This window comes from Perognathus longimembris, chromosome 7 (assembly GCF_023159225.1).
Source record: "Perognathus longimembris pacificus isolate PPM17 chromosome 7, ASM2315922v1, whole genome shotgun sequence".
Taxonomy (NCBI): domain Eukaryota; kingdom Metazoa; phylum Chordata; class Mammalia; order Rodentia; family Heteromyidae; genus Perognathus; species Perognathus longimembris.
The window spans coordinates 69,383,216-69,401,746 of record NC_063167.1 but is presented as its reverse complement, the minus strand read 5'-3'; the positions used below and the strand labels follow the sequence as shown (position 1 = coordinate 69,401,746).

General features: G+C 46.8%; 1 protein-coding gene across 5 annotated transcripts in view; it reads left to right on the top strand.

Moving 5' to 3' along the window:
- The window catches only part of LOC125355435 (glutathione S-transferase Mu 1), a 50,150-nt gene extending 33,608 nt beyond the window's left edge, over positions 1–16,542 (top strand). For 2 of the 5 annotated variants that reach the window (XM_048351805.1, XM_048351804.1), the window contains exon 8: positions 16,074–16,542. In XM_048351805.1, the coding sequence (XP_048207762.1) occupies positions 16,074–16,163 (90 nt within the window). In that variant the 3' untranslated portion in view covers positions 16,164–16,542. Of the gene's footprint in view, positions 1–3,938; positions 4,018–9,961; positions 10,016–10,409; positions 10,567–10,889; positions 10,966–11,372; positions 11,438–11,688; positions 11,771–11,865; positions 11,967–13,464; positions 13,561–13,645; positions 13,757–16,073 lie in introns of those variants that run through there. The other 3 variants (XM_048351801.1, XM_048351798.1, XM_048351807.1) reach the window with 3 other exon arrangements.
- The last annotated feature ends 1,989 nt before the right edge of the window (positions 16,543–18,531 follow it).

Genomic DNA, 18,531 nt, shown 5'->3' with positions numbered 1-18,531 from the left:
TTTATTGCCTGAAGATAACAACCTTGCTCTTGTAAACTCATTTCCTTTTTAAGTTTCATCATCTGTTCTCCTAGCCATTATGTCCCTTAAGTTTTGGTACTTCTACTATAGTATGCTTAAGTTCTGAGGGCATTTTTATTAGAATTGGTGTGGATTTACCTTGCTAGTGGTAGAATAGTGTTATTTATACAGGTAAAAAGAATGGAGAATCCAGTCCAGAGGCTACTCTATAAATCCTTAGGCAATTTTCACCCAGTATCTTATGCTTATCTGCATAGTGTCCCTTTAGACAATTAGAATTTGGCCATTCAGTATGGTTGTGACAGTATACACAGAAATCCAGAGGGTCAGGCCACACTAGGGTGAATTTTTGTGAGGTCAATGACTACAATCCTCTACTTCAGATCACTTTGAAGCACCGTAATCCTTACTGCTTCCTGTTGCCTTTCAGAGACTCAGGTAGCCACCTCCTGGCTTGTGGGGACCCTGTCTTTGAGAGCCTGCTGGTCCATCCTTCCCCTCCTTCTGCAGAGCTGTTCTCCTGAAGGGCCCTGTGACTGGGTTCCACCTTCCCAGCTCTTGAGAGTCCTTGTCCTGACCAGATGGCCTCCTTCTCCTTCACCCACCCTTCCTCCCTGTCCACTCCTCTTGGGCTGTAGAAACATGAAGATGTGCCCCGTATTTCCAAATTCTCATCTCAGTTGTAGCTGTTAACAGTTAAACTAAGTAAACAAAGGACCATCTTATTAATGGTCCTAGCCTTTTTTTTAAAGTAATAGAGGGAATAATTGATGAGCACTAAGGTACAATATCTGTTCTATAGGTTAAATTATAATTGTGATTAATGTCTTACAAAATGATTAATCCTTAAATTTTTTTTTTTTTGTCATTCTAGGGATCGAGTCCATGTCTACATGAGTCCCAGGCAAGGACTTTAACACTGATCATATACCTAGCTACAGTCTAGTGAATCTTTTTTTTTTTTTTTTTTTTGGTCAGTTGTGGAGCTTGAACTCTGTACCTAGGCACTGTACCTGAGCTTTTCAGCTCTAGGCTAGGGCTCTACCTCTTGAGTCACAGTGCTACTTCCAGTTTTCTAGTAGTTAATTGGAGATAAGAGTATCGCAGACTTTCTTGCCCAGGCTGGCTTTGAACCACAATCCTCAGATCTCAGCCTCCTGAGTAGCTAGGATTACAAGCGTGAGCCATGGGCATCCAGTAGTCTAGTGAATCTTAACATTAAAAAAGTACATGGCTGGGGATATGGCCTAGTGGCAAGAGTGCTTGCCTCTTATACATGAAGCCCTGGGTTCAATTCCCCATCACCACATATATAGAAAATGGCCAGAAGGGGTGCTGTCGCTCAAGTGGCAGAGTGCTAGCCTTGAGCAAAAAGAAGCCAGTGACAGTACTCAGGCCCTGAGTCCAAGGCCCAGGACTGGCCAAAAAAAACCCAAAAAACAAAAAAAAACCAAAAACACAGTTTTTCAGGGGGAATTCAGAAATGTATTCTTCTTTTTGCCTGTTGTGGGGCTTGAACTCAAGACCCAGGTGCTATCCCTGAGCTCTTTGTGCCCAGGGCCAGTGCTCTACCACTTTGAACCACAGCTCCACTTCTGGCTTTTTGGTAGCTAATTAGACATAAGAATCTCATGGCTTTTCTTGCCCGGGCTGGCTTCAAACTATGATCCTCAGCTCTCAGTCTCCTGAGTAGCTAGGGTTACAGGTGAGAGCCACCAGAGCTGGGCAATGTCATATTTCTAAGATCAAGATGTATAACTTAAGAATGACAAATTATTAAAGTATAATGAGAACTGTAAGAGCTCAGAGACCCTGGAGTGTGTGTGTGTGTGTGTGTGTGTGTGTGTGTGTGTGTGTGTGTGTGTGTGTTATTGTCTGGTTCTGGGCAACAATATGCAAGAATTTTCTTTAAGGACTGAGCTACTTCTTGAGCATAGGCACAGTTCAAGAAGCTGAGCTAGAGAGTTGGTGATGTCTGAATGCAGAGGCAGCATTTGAAATTATTACTTATCTTTTCCAGCCTCTGTGACCTGGCTTCTGAACCTCCTCCCTTCACAGAGACTGCATGCATGTGAAATCCTTCACTCAACAGGAAAGAGAAGCCATGTCTGTCCTCCTCCACCTGCACTCTGCGCCTTCTCATGGGGGGTTTAAACCATCATTGATACACTGGGTTCAGACCCTGCAGTCCTAACAAAGCATTAGTTGAACTAATCCCTCAGATTTATTGCCAGCAGATATCAACCTTGCTCTTGTAAACTCATTTCCTTTTCAGATTTCATCATCTGTTCTCGTAGCCATATGTCCCTTAAGTTCTATTTTTAAAAATTTTTATGCTGTATTTTTAAATTTAAATTTTATTGACAAGGTGATGTACAGAGGGGGTACAGTTACATAATAAGGTAGTGAGTATGTTTCTTGTCTTATTTGTTACACCCTCCCTCATTTTTCTTTCCCTTCCCCAGTTCAGATAAGCATATATAAAATATCCATTGTAACAAAATCATATACAATAACCACAGGGGGTATGCCAAAGGAAACCTTAAGTTCTTTAAGACAAGGCAAAAGTCAACCCCAGGCCAACTGAGCTCACACCTCTTGGTTTAGAAACAAGCTTCTGTTTGGAAGGAAGGAGGCTGGCAAGTGAAGCCATGGTCTTGTTAAGGTAATGCACTTGTGGAGGTTTTAATCCCAGGTCTCAGGTCTCAGAGACTTGAAAAGCCATTTGTACCCTCCCTCCCCACTGAGAGCAAGAGCACAGAGGGGTCAGGGGCCTGGGCCAGGGCTGGAACCCAGGGACCTAGACAGCTGAGGGTCTGGCCCTGGTCTTCCTGTGGATCTGTGTGGTACTTGTAGGGTCTCTTCTAGTTAGAGAGACATCCTGGGAAGGAGAAGAGGCATCTGGCCCGCTAGAGCTCTTAAAATCTTGCAGAGTAGCTCCCAGCAGGACTTAAGTTCTGCACCCAGGCCACTGTGCTGGCAGGGTGAGGGGCTGACTGCAGTCCCTGGTGCGTGGGGGCGGCTCCCACCCCTGGCAGAACCTCGGTCTGTTTCTTTAATTTAGATCCACCAACAGGGCCCAAATATTAAGCAACTAGTTTGCATCATCCTTAGCCAGATGACCAATGGCTGGGTGCCCAAATTCTCTGCAGGAAAGCAAGAAGACCATGTGTTCTTGGGTGGCCCTTGTCCAGGGTCATTAACTATTCCATGAGGTTTTCAGGGTTTGTAAGAAAACATCAAGGAACTTTTGAGTTTGTAAGTCTCTTGTTCTTTCAGTAATAGATGCCAAGTTAAATTCTTGGGTTAGTGATATTTCCCCTTAAAAAAAGTTATCTTCAAGTGGTTGTACGAGAGAGTTTCAGTACAACACAGTAGTTTATGATAAGTACAATGTGTTTTAAGGCCAAATCTTCCATCATTTGACCTCATCCTCCCAAGCTACCCACCTCCTCAGGTTGCCTGGCATCCCCTTTTTGGCTAAACCTCAGCATCTCTGTCCAGGGAACCTCTCCAGTTTGGAGTGAAGAGTAAGCAACTCCAGAGGGTAAAGGTGAGAATGCCTTGCTTTTGTGCACCTTGCCAAGTCTGAAAGGGCTGCCAGTTCCCTGTGTGGACAGGAGAGGCGGGGGACTTGAGGGAGTCTCTGGCAGGGTTTTGGGGAGCAGGATGGGTGACCATTATCTTTGGCTTTGGGGCACCCACATTTTTGGCTCCCTGAACCTTGGAGGGGGAGGCAGCAGTAATTCTTCCTCTTTCCAGCCTCCCCCAAACTGGCTGCCTCTCCTGGTTTCCTTGCCAAAAAGTCTCAGAGGCCACAAGAGTGCATGTGGAGGGTGGGCCAGGAAGCAGAGGGGCGGGACTGTCACCAGGCCCTGCTTGCTTGTGCTCTGAGATAAAAGTCCCAGCCCTGTCCTGGGATAAGCCACTAGGCTCAGTCACAGTACCTGTGGGAGCATCATGGCCATGACACTGGGTTACTGGGACATCCGTGGGGTAAGGGGGCAGGGTGGTATCTTATCTCTGAGTGGGTGGAGGACTCAGCAAGGGGCCAAGAGAGTTGTGAGCAGCTGGATGGATTCTAGACCAAGAATCTTCTGAAGTCTTTCTGGATTTCTGTGCTGTATGCCTCAGCACGCAGGTGCTCTGTCTCTCTGTCTCTCTCTCTCCCTCTGTCCTCCCCTCTCTTTCTCACACACATCTGCACTACTGATGTGTAGTGTGTGCAGGTGTAGGCTATGCTCACTTGGAGAAGATGAAGTCCCACAGCTTCCTTGTCTGACTTCCTTCACCTGTCATCAAAACAAATGATTGGTGTGGCCAAACCCAGCACTCATTCTCTGTTCAGTGCATCTCTTCTTTTCTACATGGGAAGAGAAGTCAAGCTCTCTGAAAATGGCTGTCTGCATAGGAATCTGCTGTGTTCTTCTGTGACTGACGGTGTTCCTTGCACTCGTTCCTTTTTGTACGAAAACATTGTGACAAAACCAAGGTAAGATGGTCACAAAATCACCTAGAGAAGTGCCCTCTTGTGCTAAATTGCTCACAAGCACCACCTGAGTGAATGGGGCCTAGCAGCAGTGGTAGGGGCCTGGGGAGGACAGTGGCCAACCTTGTGGATTAGGTGGAGTGAAGCATTGAGCCTCAGCCTCTGTTGAGTGGGAGATAGAGCATAAGTCTGCCATGGATGTTTTGGAGAAGAGGCTATAGAGGTTTCCTATCAGAGTCTGCTATAGCTCAGACTTTTGGATTCATCTTGTGCCCCCTGCTGGATGGGCTAGAAAGGGTTTAGATCAAGGAATCACATCTCTCTCTCTCTCTCTCTCTCTCTCTCTCTCTCTCTCTCTCTCTCTTTCCAGTCTTCCCTGGCTTCTTTTTGCTCAAGGCTAGCACTCTGCCACTTGAGCCACAGCGCCACTTCTGGCCGTTTTCTGTATATGTGGTGCTGGGGAATCGAACCCAGGGCTTCATGTAATATGAGTCAAGCCCTTTTGCCACTAGGCCATATTCCCAGCCCCAGATCACATCTCTTGATCTATCCCCACTGGTCCTATTTCTCATTTGAACTCATTAGAGCTACTTATACTCTAGAATTCTACCTATGCTGCCACCATTACCCACATAACACTAAACTGTATAAATTGAACATCCTCTGTGTGTGCCAGTATTGGGGCCTGAACTCAGTGCCAGAGTGCTCTTCCTTAGCTTTTTTTTCTTTTCCTCATAGTTGGTGCTCTATTTCTTAAGGCACAGCTCCACTTCCAGCGTTTTGCTGGTTAATTGAAGATAAGTGTCTCATGGAAGCTAGGTTGCCACTGGTTCATGTCCATAATCCTACCTACTTAAGAAGCAGAGATCTAAGAATCTTGGTTCGAAGCCAGCCTATCCAGTAAAGTCTGTGAAACACTTATCTCCAATTAACCACCAAAAATCTGGAGTGGAGTTGTGGGTCAAGTAGATTGCTAACCTTGAGTGAAAAAGTTAAGAAACTGTGCCCAGAGCCTGAGTTCAAGACCTAGCACCAACACACACACGCACGCGCTTGCGCACGCGCGCGCGCACACACATGAAGTCTCATGGACTTTTCTGCCTGGGTTAGCTTCAAACCACAGTCCTCAGATCTCAGTCTCATGAGTAGCTAGGATCACATTTAGCACATTTAGCTAATGTATTCCATTTCTGCACACGTATTCCATTTCTACCAAGCTAAGGGAGTTAATGTGCAGACTCCCCAGGGGGCACATTCAGTTCCAAAAGAAGAAATTATGTGTTCAGACTTCTCTACCTCCATCTCACTCAGACATTAGAAAGAATACTACTATGTCTTCTGAAGGAAAATGGATGGACCTCGAAGAAATCATGTTAAGTGAGGTAAGCCAAACTCAGAGAGGAAAACAGCACATGTTTTCTCTCATATGCGGAAGACAGATCTAAAATACACTAGGACATAATAAATCACATGAATCTCTAGGCTTTCACACACAGTGAGACCACAGGAGGACACTCTGAGGAGAGGAACGGAAAGGCACGATGCCTATGTGCATCTGATCATACGAAATAATATTCCTTGAAATGAACTCCAGAAAATGAAAACACAGCATTTTTTTCTTTTTTGCTGTTTTTCTTTCCTCGGCCTCCTGGGTAGCTAGGATTACAGGTGTAAGCCACCAGTATCCTGCTAGGCAAACTTGTCCAGTGTTGGAGTTCACATCTACACATCCACATTTGATTTCCTTCTTTTTTTCTTTTTGTTTTTCTCTCTTTCTGTCAGTACTGGGTTTGACCTCAGGGCCTTGTGTTCTGGCTCATTTTTTTTGTTGTGTTGGGGCACAGCCCTGTCTGCTTAGCTCCCCAGCTCTGGGAAGGAAGCTCTTCCGTCCTCTAAAATTAGGGGGAGACTGCACACTGAGCAAAGTGCTTTATGCCCACTAAATAGGACCATGACTTCCACTAAAAATCCACTTGACAAAAATTCAAGGTTTTTTCCTTCATCACTACTGATCAGAAAGGAACCTGAGGTCCAGAGTAGTTATCGGCTTCCTCTTGCTCACATAGCTTGTAAGAGGGACAGGTCTTAAGTCTGTCTGGCTCTATCATCTGGGTCTATCATTCTGTGTACTCAGTGTGTTCTCCTTCTGCCTTTTCTAGGAGGTCCTTACATGGCCTGCCTTTTTTTTTCTTTTCTTTTTTTTTAAGTCCAAGATTGGGACTCAAACTTTGTACCTGGTGCTTTTGCTCATTGCCTAGTGCTCTACTGACTGAGCCACGTCTCCAATCCCCTTTTCTTTATCATTTTAATCAAAGGTCTGTATCTATTAGCATTCCACATGTGTGCATATTTCTCTTTGTGTGTGCATATGTGTGCATGTGGCAGACTGGAGCTTGAACTCAGGACTAGGGCACTGTCCCTTAGTTGTTTTTTTTTTGGCCAGTCCTGGGCCTTCGACTCAGGGCCTGAGCACTGTCCCTGGCTTCTTCCCGCTCAAGGCTAGCACTCTGCCACTTGAGCCACAGCGCCGCTTCTGGCCGTTTTCTGTATATGTGGTGCTGGGGAATCGAACCTAGAGCCTCGTGTATCCGAGGCAGGCACTCTTGCCACTAGGCTATATCCCCAGCCCCCCCTTAGTTGTTTTGCTCAAGGGGAGTGCTCCACTACCGAACCACTGAACCACTGAGCCACACCTCCACTTCTACATCAACATAACTTCTCAGATACCTGTAAACCATATTTTCTTGGGGAACCCAAGATGATTCCTGAAGAGACTTAGCATTTGAATTAGCAAAGGAGATAGTCATCACTAAGGTGGGTGGGTAGCATCCAGTCATTTGGAGCCCTGATAGAACAAATCCAGGAGAAAGGAGAATTTGCTTTTCTCTCTTTGACTGGAGCATCCTTCTTTTCTTCCAATGGGACATCTGCATTCTAAGTTTTCTGGCCGTTGGGTTTAATCTAGAACTTACATCAGCATCCTCTCCCCTCATTCTCAGGCATTCAGACTCAGATGGAAGTAGATCACTTCTTTTTTTCTTCACCAACTTACTGTTGGCAGAGTATGGGATCAGAGGAGAGTAACATGTCTCCTCATGATATAAACTAGAACACTGGGTTGCCCAGGCCCCTGCTCTCATCTCTTTGATTCATGCTTGTAATTCTAGCTACTCAGGAGGCTGAGATCTGTGAATTGTGGTTCAAAGCCAGTCTGGGCAGGAAAGTCTGTGAAACTTACTTACTACTAACCAGCAAAAAAGCTAGACACGGAGCTATAGCTCAAGTGGTCGAGCTCTAACCATTGTCTAATGTGACCTCAGGTAAAACGCTTCCTGTTATTGGCCAATGGTATAGAGAGTAGAGATCATCCTTTTTGATATTTAAAAATGCTGAGTGATGGTGCCTCATGCCTATAATCCTAGCTGTTTAGGAGTCTGAAATCTGAGAATCTTGGTTCAAAGTCAGCCCAGGCAAGAAAGTCCATGAGACTCTTATCTCCAGTTAATCACAGAAAAAGTCAGATCCAGTGGTGCTGTGGCTCAAGTGGTAGAATGCTAGACTTGAGCAAAAGGAGGCTAGAGAGAGTGCCCAGGTCCAGAGTTCAAGGCTCAGGACCGGCAAATAAATAAATAAATATTAATAAAATAACATCTGAATTAATTCCTTGTGGAAATTCTGTGAGTTTGTCTTAGCAGGATTAGAATATTAGGGGCAAACCAGAAAAGAAGAAAGAATTATGGATTCTAATCTAAAGGACACTTTGTAGACTTTAAGCCAAATTGCACCCAATTCACTTTGATGATCTTACAAAGTGTTCCTTTGAACAATCAGAACTTGTTCACTCTGTACAGCAGGGATAGCACTCACAGATGTACATGCAAACATTTATGTGAGGTCACTGCCTACAATCCTCTGCTTCAGATCATTTTGAAGGATCCCTAATCCTTACTGCCTCCTGTTGTCTTTCTGAGAGCTCAGGTCACCACTGGATGTCCATCCTGGATTGTGGGGTCCCTGCCTTTGAGAGCCTGCTGGTCCATCCTTCCCCTCCTCTCCTTCACCCACTCTCCCTCCCTGTCCACTCCACTCAGGGTATAAAAACAGGAAGATGTCAGGCACTTGAGGCTCACACCTGTAATCCTAGCTACTCAGGAGGCTGAGATCTGAGGATTGTAGTTGAAAAGCCAGTTGGGGCAATTACCACTGAAAAGCTGGGAGTGGAGTTGTGACTCAAGTGGTATGGTGATAGCCTTGGTGGAAAAAGTTAAAGGACAGTACACAGGCACTGAGTTCAAGCACCAGTATGGAGGGCAGTGAGGAGGGAGAGATATACCTGCTCCCTATCTTTAAAGTCTCTCCCTGTAGTGCCCATCTCAATTATGGTGGTTAACAACAGCCAATCTCTTCCTTTCCCTTCCCCTCCCCTCCCCTTCCTGGCCCTCTGCTCTCCTCCTTTCTCCCTGTCTCTCTCCTCTTCTCTCCCCTGTTACTTGGGGCTTGAATTCAAGCCTTGTGCTCCCCCTTGGATTTTCCACTCAAGGCTAGCACTCTACCACTTGAGCCATACCTCAACTTCTGGCTTTTTTGCTCATTATTTGCAGATAAGTCTCACAGACTTTTTTTTTTTTTTCCAAACTGTCTTTATACCTAAATCTTCATAACTCAGCCTCTTGTGTAACTAGGATTACAATCCTGAGCCACTGACACCCAGCTGTCTTATCTTTAATTCATGTTAGGTTTTGTGGTTTGTTTTTAAAAATCATTCCTTCATAGAGAGGGAAGAGGTAACATTGTCCCAAAAGAAATGTACTCATTACCTGACTTGTGTAACAGTAACCCCTCTTTACATCACCTTTATAATAACAACAAAAAATAAAATTGAAAAATAATCATTCCTTTGATTGGATTCAGAAATATCTCCCTCAAAACCTAATGTGTATAAAGGCCCAAACAACAACCTCTTTTTAAAAATTTCCATTTCTTTATTGTCAAAGTGATGTACAGAGGGGTTACAGTATCATAAAGTATACTTTTCTAATCCAACTTGTTACCTCCTCCCTCATTCTGCCCTACCCCCCTCCCCATTTCCCTCCCCCCATGAGTTGTACAGTTGGTTTACACCATATAGTTTTGTAAGTATTGTTGTTGCATTGATTTGTCTTTTTATCCCTTGTTTCTCGGTTTTGATATTCCCCTTCCCTTTTCTAGTTCCAATACATGTATATACAACCTTTTAAGGACTGAAACAATTCAGAAGGCCAGCCCCGAGTGAGTGCCGGGCACGGGGCCTTTGTGTGTACAGATCTGGAGAGGACCACACTTGCGGCCTGAGCCTGGACACAGAATTGGCCCTGAGCGGGAAGACTGGCCTTGTCTGAATGGGGAGGACGGTGGGGGAGCCCCAGTGACACACCTCTGAGTTACCGGCTAAGGCATAACAAAGCCCTGCAGACCGGTCTGATTCCTATGAAGTCAGGATGGAGAAGTGGAGCTTTGACCTCGCAGGTTGGAGTGCGCCCCCCACCCCCCACCCCCCACCCCCACCCCCGCCTTTGTTTGTTTTTTGGCTTGACCTTGGCATCCTGAGTCTCCAGAATCCACAATAACTCCAGAGCCGGGCCAGGGTGGAAGTCTGAGCAGTGAGAGAAGGGAAGGGAGGCGGCACTCTCTGGAGAGTGTCTCCACAGGCACTGGAGAGCCAGCAGGGTGGAAAGCCAGCAGGTCCAGGCAGGGTGGAGTGGGCCGCTGCTGGAGGGCTGCAAGCAGAGACCTGCCTTTGGCTGCCATTGGATTTTCCTCCTTCCTGAGGGTGGGCTCCTGCCTGGCCTCCCGCCTTCAACCCCGGGCTCTGGCCCCGCCCCGAACGCCTTCCTGCCTCCGGGATTGGTGGCAGTGTGGGGCGGGGCGGGCTAAAAGCGGTCCCTAGCCCGGGCTCAGCCACCTCTGCCTGCACCAGGCGCTCTCAGATCTGGGAGGACTGTGGGCAGCGGTCTGTGGGCTCGGTTCACAACACCAACACCATGTCCATGACGCTGGGTTACTGGGATATCCGCGGGGTGAGCCACGGGTCCGATTGTCTCCCAGGACAGGGACGGCGTGTGGAGGGGGGAACTTGCTGACTAGATGGGGGTGTGGTTCTAGGAAATGCACATTCAGGAATTGCAGGAACTCTCTCAATGTCTCAGGCAGAAGACCTGTGAAACCCTGTGCGTGTAGGAGCAGGGTTGGGAGGCCTGATAAGGAGTTGGGGATGGAGAGGTGCATGCATGTGTGTGCCTAGAAATAGTGACCTCCAGAGAAGAGAGGAGAAGTTTACCTGGGGGAGATGAAGCCACACAAGGCCTTCTCCTGCTGACCTCTGTCACCTGCCATCTTCCAGCTGGCCCATGGCATCCGCCTGCTCCTGGAATACACAGACTCAAGCTATGAGGAGAAGAGATACATGATGGGAGATGGTAAGGACACCTTCTGGTCAGATTCCTGACCAATTCTTGCCCTTTGTGGTGCCCAGCCAGCCATACTGTAGCCCCTTGTTGCTCAGTTCTGCCAGCTTCCTCCTGCACCCAGGGCCTGCCCCTTGGCAAACCCCAGAGGCGTACCCTTTTGTATTCTATTGCCTGGAGCTGGGAGTAGAGGGCTGGGGCCTCCTCTGTCTGAAGTGGGGTGGGGTTGCCTAGCACTGGCCTAAACCTTTGGTGAACCTGGTCCTGTAGATCCCTCAGCCCTCACAGCGTGCTTTACCCCTGTGGCCTTGGAGTATGGGACATAGCTGGTCAGGTTGCAGATCCACTGCCTCAGGGGGGCTGGGAAAGGAGGGCTGGACTCAGGGAGGTTTGTTTACACTTGATCTTGTCCACCACAGCTCCTGACTGTGACCAAAGCCAATGGCTGAGTGAGAAATTCAAGCTGGGCCTGGATTTCCCCAATGTAGGTGTAGGGGAAGGGGTGGTTTGGGAAACTCCAGATGTTCCTTATTCATCTCCATGTTCTCCTCAGAGGTTTCAGAACCAGTTATTCTCTTGGGCTTTCATTCCAATCTATGTAGTGTTTCTATGATGCTCCATGTCCCAGCTCTTACATTCATTCTGTAGTGTGTTTATGTAGGGCTCACCATGGCCAGGCACACTGAGTGCCAGGTCCTATGTCTGTCCTAAACCCTTCCCTGTTTGTCTATCCAGCTTCCCTACTTGATTGATGGCGCTCACAAGATCACCCAGAGCAATGCCATCCTGCGCTACATCGCCCGCAAGCACAACCTGTGTGAGTAGGGCTGGCTGCTGGGTGTGTGGGGCACAATGGCCAGCCTCTGGGCTCGGCCGAGGCAGGACAGTGAGGATGTATCTGTGTGGCTGCAGGTGGGGAGACAGAGGAGGAGAAGATCCGTGTGGACATGCTGGAGAACCAGCTTATGGATACTCGCATGCAGCTGGCCAGGATATGCTATAGCTGTGACTTTGTGAGTTCCCCACTGGGCTAAGAGCTACAGAGAGGAACAGGGGCTCATTCCTTTGTATTTCCAACTCCTCTGGATAGTTTGCTTTCCAAACACCTTTGTGCTATTATCCTACAAATTGTGTTCTCCACTACCAACAGAGCTGTGCATGATGGGACACCCCTGCAATTCAAGCACTCAGGAGGCTTTGATAGGAGGATTGAAGGTTTGAGGCTAGAGCCTGTGATGCATATTAAGATTTTGTCTCAAAACCAATCCAAACTCAAATCAGACAAAACAAAACACCCTCACTAAATCCACAAACAGAGTGACCTCTCAAACCCATTCTAACCTTTTCTACTGAAAACTGCAAATCACAGCCACTAAATCTTATGATCTATTCCAGACTCCCTAGGTAGAAATTCAGTACCTGGATAGGTAAGTTCACCTTCAGAGACCTCAGTTATGACTCTAGATTTCTTCCCTTAAGCTATGTCTCCAGTTGGCTGAACACATCTCTGGTAATGCAGTATACAGACCAAATCTAGGAGAGAAAGGAGGACATGATGGGCACTCTTGCCTTAGGAATTCTTCCCAGCTGTTTTCCTACAGACATTTCTTCCTCTCCCTCTCCCTCTCCCTCTCCTTTTTCCTCTCGCTCTCCCTCTCCTTCTCCTTCTCCCTCTCATCTCCTGTCCTCTCCTTTCTTCTTGTCTTGTCTCATGTCCTCTCCTCTCCTCTCTTCTTTTCTTTCTTTTTTGTTTGTGTCAGTACTGGGGCTTCAAATCAGAGCCTTGAGTTTTTGTTTGGCTTTTTCACTTAAGACTGCCACTCTGTCATTTGAGGTACATCCCCACTTCTGACTTTTTCTAGCTAATTAGATAGAATCTCTCAGATTTATCTTCCAGGCTGGCTTTGAGTCATGATCCTAAGATCTCAGGTGCTTGAGTAGCCAGTATAACAGGCTTGAGCCACTGGCATTCAGCTTTCCTGTAGCTGTTTCTTGATGGGTTTTCCCAGTGAGCTTAAATGCCTTTGATCCTGTTCCTCTTTCCTTCTGCTGTTTCAAATTCACTTCATCTTTTTGAAAAATGCACATAAGTTTATGCTCTTTTGCCACCCCACTAGAAAGAACATTGGTTCTCTTTCATGTAGTGCTTTTTTTTGTTATTTGCTTCTTTGATTCTGCCCAAGACTGGAGCTCAGAGCCTGCCACATACCTGCACACTCTTGGGGGTGAACCACAGGAAGGGGTTTGAACATCACTGATGAGACTCTGGAATAGTGTATTTTGTGTCTGACTTTCAATCCCCTCTGACACATGGTATCTTCTAACTGTAGGAGTCTATAATCAATGCTGACATAGTAAAAGCCTGGAGCCAGGCTTCGTCTTAGGGAAGATGGCTGTTCACCATGGTCCAGCTGAGGCCCGCACAGCTCCGCTGAGCCTGGTCACGCTGTGCCTGGTCACTCTGTCAGGGAATTTGTTTGTGAGGGTGATGACAGCTGTTTTCTGTCTCAGGAGAAACTGAAGCCAGAGTACTTGGAGCAACTCCCCGGAATGATGAAGCTCTTCTCCCAGTTCCTGGGGAAGCGGCCATGGTTTGCAGGGGACAAGGTAAAGAGCAGGGAGACAAGAAGGGGAAAGTTTCCTTCTTCCCATTTAGTAAGATTTCAGCACATTCATTTTTTGCTTTCTGCAGATCACCTTTGTGGATTTCATTGCTTATGATACTATAGAGAGGAATCAGATATTTGAACCCAGGTGCTTGGATGCATTTCCAAACCTGAAGGACTTCATTTCCCGCTTTGAGGTAATGGCTCCCATCCTCCTTCCTGATGGATGAACTTCTTCCCTTCCTCCTTTCCATGTTCTGGAGCTGACTGAAGAATAACTAGGGTTTGCTGAGCGCTGGCTTTGTGCCAGCTCCTGTGCTTGGCAACTTGCATCTATGAGCCAAGTTTATCATTGCAGCATTCCTGCAGGGTGGTTAGAGCAATGTGTCCCATTGGACAGATTAGGAACCTGATAGTGTTCACGGTCCCAGTGCCAGGGAAGGCTCTGCTGGGTAACCCGAAGGAACATTTGCTCAGCTTCCTGCCTGGCAAGGCACTGAGACCCCAGAACCCCGGAATTGCCTTTTTTGTTTTGGTACTGGCGCTTGAACTCAGGGCCTTTTGCTCTCCCTCAAGACTAGAACTCTATCACTTCTGGCTTTTTGGTGATTAGCAGATAAGAGTCCTCACGGACTTTTCTGCCCAGGCTGGCTTTTAACTGCAATCCTCAGATTTTAGCTGCCTGAGCAGCTAGTATTGCAGGTATGAGCCACCAGTGCCCAGCTGGACTTTGTCTTGAGTTGCTCGATGGTGGTTATCTTGTTTTCTCCCTGTCAGCCTTTTCTATTTCCTCTTTCCTATCTCATGTGTTTTGTTTGTGAAATGAACTCATACTCTTTTTCAGTTTGATATTCTGGCATTCTCTGTATGAAATGTACTGTAGCTCTAGCCTTCACCCCATCTGGGGGCTGAGTCCAGCAGAAAGCAGAAATACCAAGTTGTGAGATTCAGGTATTCCTGGACAGGGGCCCAGGAGCCCAGTCTCGGCCTTACCTTACAGATACTCCTGGTACATTCAGAATCTCTCTGATTGGCACCAACAAAACCTACTTGATTCCAGGTTTGGGAGTTGGAGGCATCGGGGGAACAGTGATTTCTGCCTGGAATCTCTTTCCCACTCCTCATCAAGAAATATGCTTTCTCAGATAGCTCATCAGCTCTGGTTTTGGTTCTGGAGGTAAAGCCTGGGGGATTATACAAGGACCCGATGGGAGACCTGAGAGTTGCAACCTGAGACCTGTGGGCCTGCATTGTTAAATTCAGGATTTTTTTTTTAATCCCAGTCCTAGGGCTTCTAGTCTGGGCCTGGGTACTAATCCTGGGCTTCTTTCACTGAAGGCTAGTAATCTACCACATGAGCCACAGTGCCATTTCTGGCTTTTTCTGAGTAGCTTACTGGTGACAAGAGTCTTATGGACTTTCCTGCCCTGGCTGGCTTCAAACTGTATTCCTCAGATCTCAGCCTCCTGAGTAGTTAAGATTACAAGTGTGAGCCACTGGCACCCAGCTAAGGATCTTGAAATTTTTTAAGGCATTATTCGAGCATTGTATAATTGTTAATGAGGCACAAAGCATACCTAGTGTCATTCAGCCTGGTCCTCTGCAGTAGGGCTGGAAATGAGATGGCTTGGGGCATAGTGAGATCAGGCTCAGACATCAAGTAAGAAAGTTTGGGCTTTCTTCTTTCTGGAAAATGATTAGAGCAAGCCAGGTGTGTCAATTAGTCTTCCTCAACTTGTCTGTTTTATGCAGGATTTGAGGTCTGCTTTACTGGCATGTTCTGGATCTCTTTGTCATTGTATAAAACGAAGCAAGCAGGAGTTTCCTTGTGAAAAAGGAACATTCCAGAGCCAAGAGGGAGTCACAGGACCTCCTGTGGGGAGTTGGGTAGGGGAGCACACAGATAACAGAGAAAAGCAGACCCAGAGCCAGGCTGACTCCTGCCCTGCCCCATCACTAGCTATGTAGATAGGAAATCCTCCCCTTTCCTCCTATTCCTTTCTTTTTCCTCTCTCTTTCTCTGTCTCTCTTATCCTTAAGTAGTTCTACAAAGGGTTTTCAATTCAACATGTCAATTTGTGAGTACAATGTCACCTTAAAAAACAAATCACCCCCCCCCCCCCAACCCTAGCCGTCTCCTCAAGTTACTTAGATCCACTTTCACATATATATGTGTATTATGACCACAGTCACTCACCCTTACAAGAAGTCTTTTAACCCTCTGGACTTCAACTTCTCTCCTGGTAAGAGATGATGCTAGGATGACTTTTTGCAGTGGAGTGATTTTTTTTTTTTTGATCATACATTGTAATGTCTAGTGGTTTTAAAGCACCTTGTGGTGTGTAGTCTCTGCCTTGATACAGGAAACTGAAGAGCTCCATTTCCAGAACTGGGGGACAGGGCAGGAACTAAGCAGACAGGGCTGGACCCCTGTCCAGGAACAGCTGCTCCTGGAGTGGACTGCTCAGGTGAAAGGGCAGCACACCTGAGCTCTGGCTCTCTCCTTACTCCCAGGGCCTGAAGAAGATCTCTGCTTACATGAAGAGCAGCCGCTTCCTCCCGACACCAGTGTTCACAAAGATGGCCACGTGGGGCTGCAAGTAGGACCAGGAGATGGGGGCATGGAGCCCATCATCATCCTGCCCTAGAAGCAGCTGGCCCCACTACAGCCCTGACTCTACCCTCTCATTCCTTCTTCTTTCCATCATCTTCCTATTCTTTGGCCTCCCCAGTTGTTTTCTTTTGCCTAATCCTTGCCCCTTTCAGGCCATTAAAAAAAAGCCTCTGTTCCCCATTTCCCTTCAGCATCCTGGCTATCCTCCCTGGCAATGGCTGCTTGGAGGAGCCTGGCTGGGCCCCTGACCTTGGAGCTCAGTCCTGCTCTCTTGAGCTCTGTCCAAAAGACCCATGTTGGGCCACTGCACGGTCCTGTTCCCCAATGAGGGCCCTGGCAGATTTCTAATAAAGTCTGAATTACACTTGCTTTGAGGTTTGCCTCTGGTTTCTCCACTCACCGTCCCTCACTGCTACCTCTAAAGGACTGACTGAACCCCATGGCTGTGGCTGGGTACACAGGGATTCTGGTGGTGTGGGAATGGGTTTGAGATTTCCTGGATCCTCAGAGCAGGCAATCCCAGGAGGCTGTCTAGAAATGGAAAGGTGCCTTTCTGGGCCTGTAATCACATTCACTCTCAAGATGAGGCCAGACAAGTGTGTCAGTGAGCAGAGATCCAGGGTTGTGGGGTCTGTTCTCCCACATGTACATTTTAGTGCATTGTGGGTATCTACTGGGACTTCAGATGCCTTCATCTCCAGCCCTTGGTACACAGTCACCATAGGAACCATCTTTCTTGGTTTACTTTTTAACTGACTGGAAACTTGTGAAATAAATTTCTTTGGTCTTTATATAATTATCATGTGATTTAATTAATGCTCTGTTGAGGTAAAATTCAGACACAAGGCCTTTAGGCTTCAACTGGCCTTGCCAACAACTTTCTGGTATTTAGCATATCTGACAAGAGAGCTAGTTTCAATCTTACTCAAATCTCTTTATAAGGGAACCCATAAGCTGGGGCCAATGACTCAAGTTTATATTCCTAGCTACTTTGGAGGCTAAGACCTGGGGATCACAGTTCACAGCCAGCTCAGACCTGAAAGTCCATGAGACTCTTATCTCCAATTAATCACTCAAAAGCTAGAGGTGAAGGTGTGGCTCAAGTGGTAGAATATCAGCCTTGAGCAAAAACCTAAGGGATGGCACCCTGGCCCTGAGTTCAAGCCCCAGGATCCCCCCTCCACACCCTACACCACACACACACACACGCACACATGAAGAAAGAACACTTATAAATTATTAGTGGAAATGTAAATTAGTCTGGCTACTATGGAAATTTGTATGGAGCTTCCTCAAAACCTAAAAATAGAACTATCACATAATCCAACTATGACTCCTGGGTACACAACCAAAGAAATAAAAATCAGCCTACCACAGAGATACCGTAATAGCCATATTTTTTTGTAACACTATTCACAATAGCTAAGTATGGAATCAATTGAGGTATTCATTTGCCAATGAAATGGATGGCCCTGGTGACAGACTGGCAATTCTAGCTGCAAACCTTAAACCCAGTGAGCAGATTGGTGAGGCAGTGACTGACTCTGTATGAAAAGCTAGCTTTGGTGGAGAATGACACTTTGTTATTCTCTTTATCATGAAGCTTTATAGCAAAATGTCATGAAGCTCTATAGCAAAAAGACACTTGTCTGGCCTCATCTTGAGAGTGAATGTGATTACAGGCCCAGAAAGGCACCTTTCCATTTCTAGACAGCCTCCTGGGATTGCCTGCTCTGAGGATCCAGGAAATCTCAAACCCATTCCCACACCACCAGAATCCCTGTGTACCCAGCCACAGCCATGGGGTTCAGTCAGTCCTTTAGAGGTAGCAGTGAGGGACGGTGAGTGGAGAAACCAGAGGCAAACCTCAAAGCAAGTGTAACTCAGACTTTATTAGAAATCTGCCAGGGCCCTCATTGGGGAACAGGGCCGGGCAGAAGAAGTATTGTTTGGGATTGAGTTAATCTTGGGGCTTGAAACCAAGAAACAATCATGGCCCAGGGAGTCCTAGAACATTCTCCACAGTGTCTGAGGATAGACCTGACAAGATTTCATCATAAGGGAGAAGTCCTGATATGGTCCTATAGAGAAGTTCAAGCCAGAGAGAGATCTGCCAGCAAAGGGCAACTGATATAGAGTAAGTCCCATCATCTAAGGGTCATAGCAGAAACAAAGCACCAGGTCTGTGGCTGGCATATAATTTAGCATCCAGAGTCTGCCTCCTGCCCTGGTGACTCAGTGCATTCTGAGCCCTAATCCCTCCAATCACGTGATCTTCACAAGAGAAGTAACAGGCAGGTCATCTGCACTGGGACCTGCCTTGGGAATTTGCATCCTGGCATGTGTTGGCTACCATTT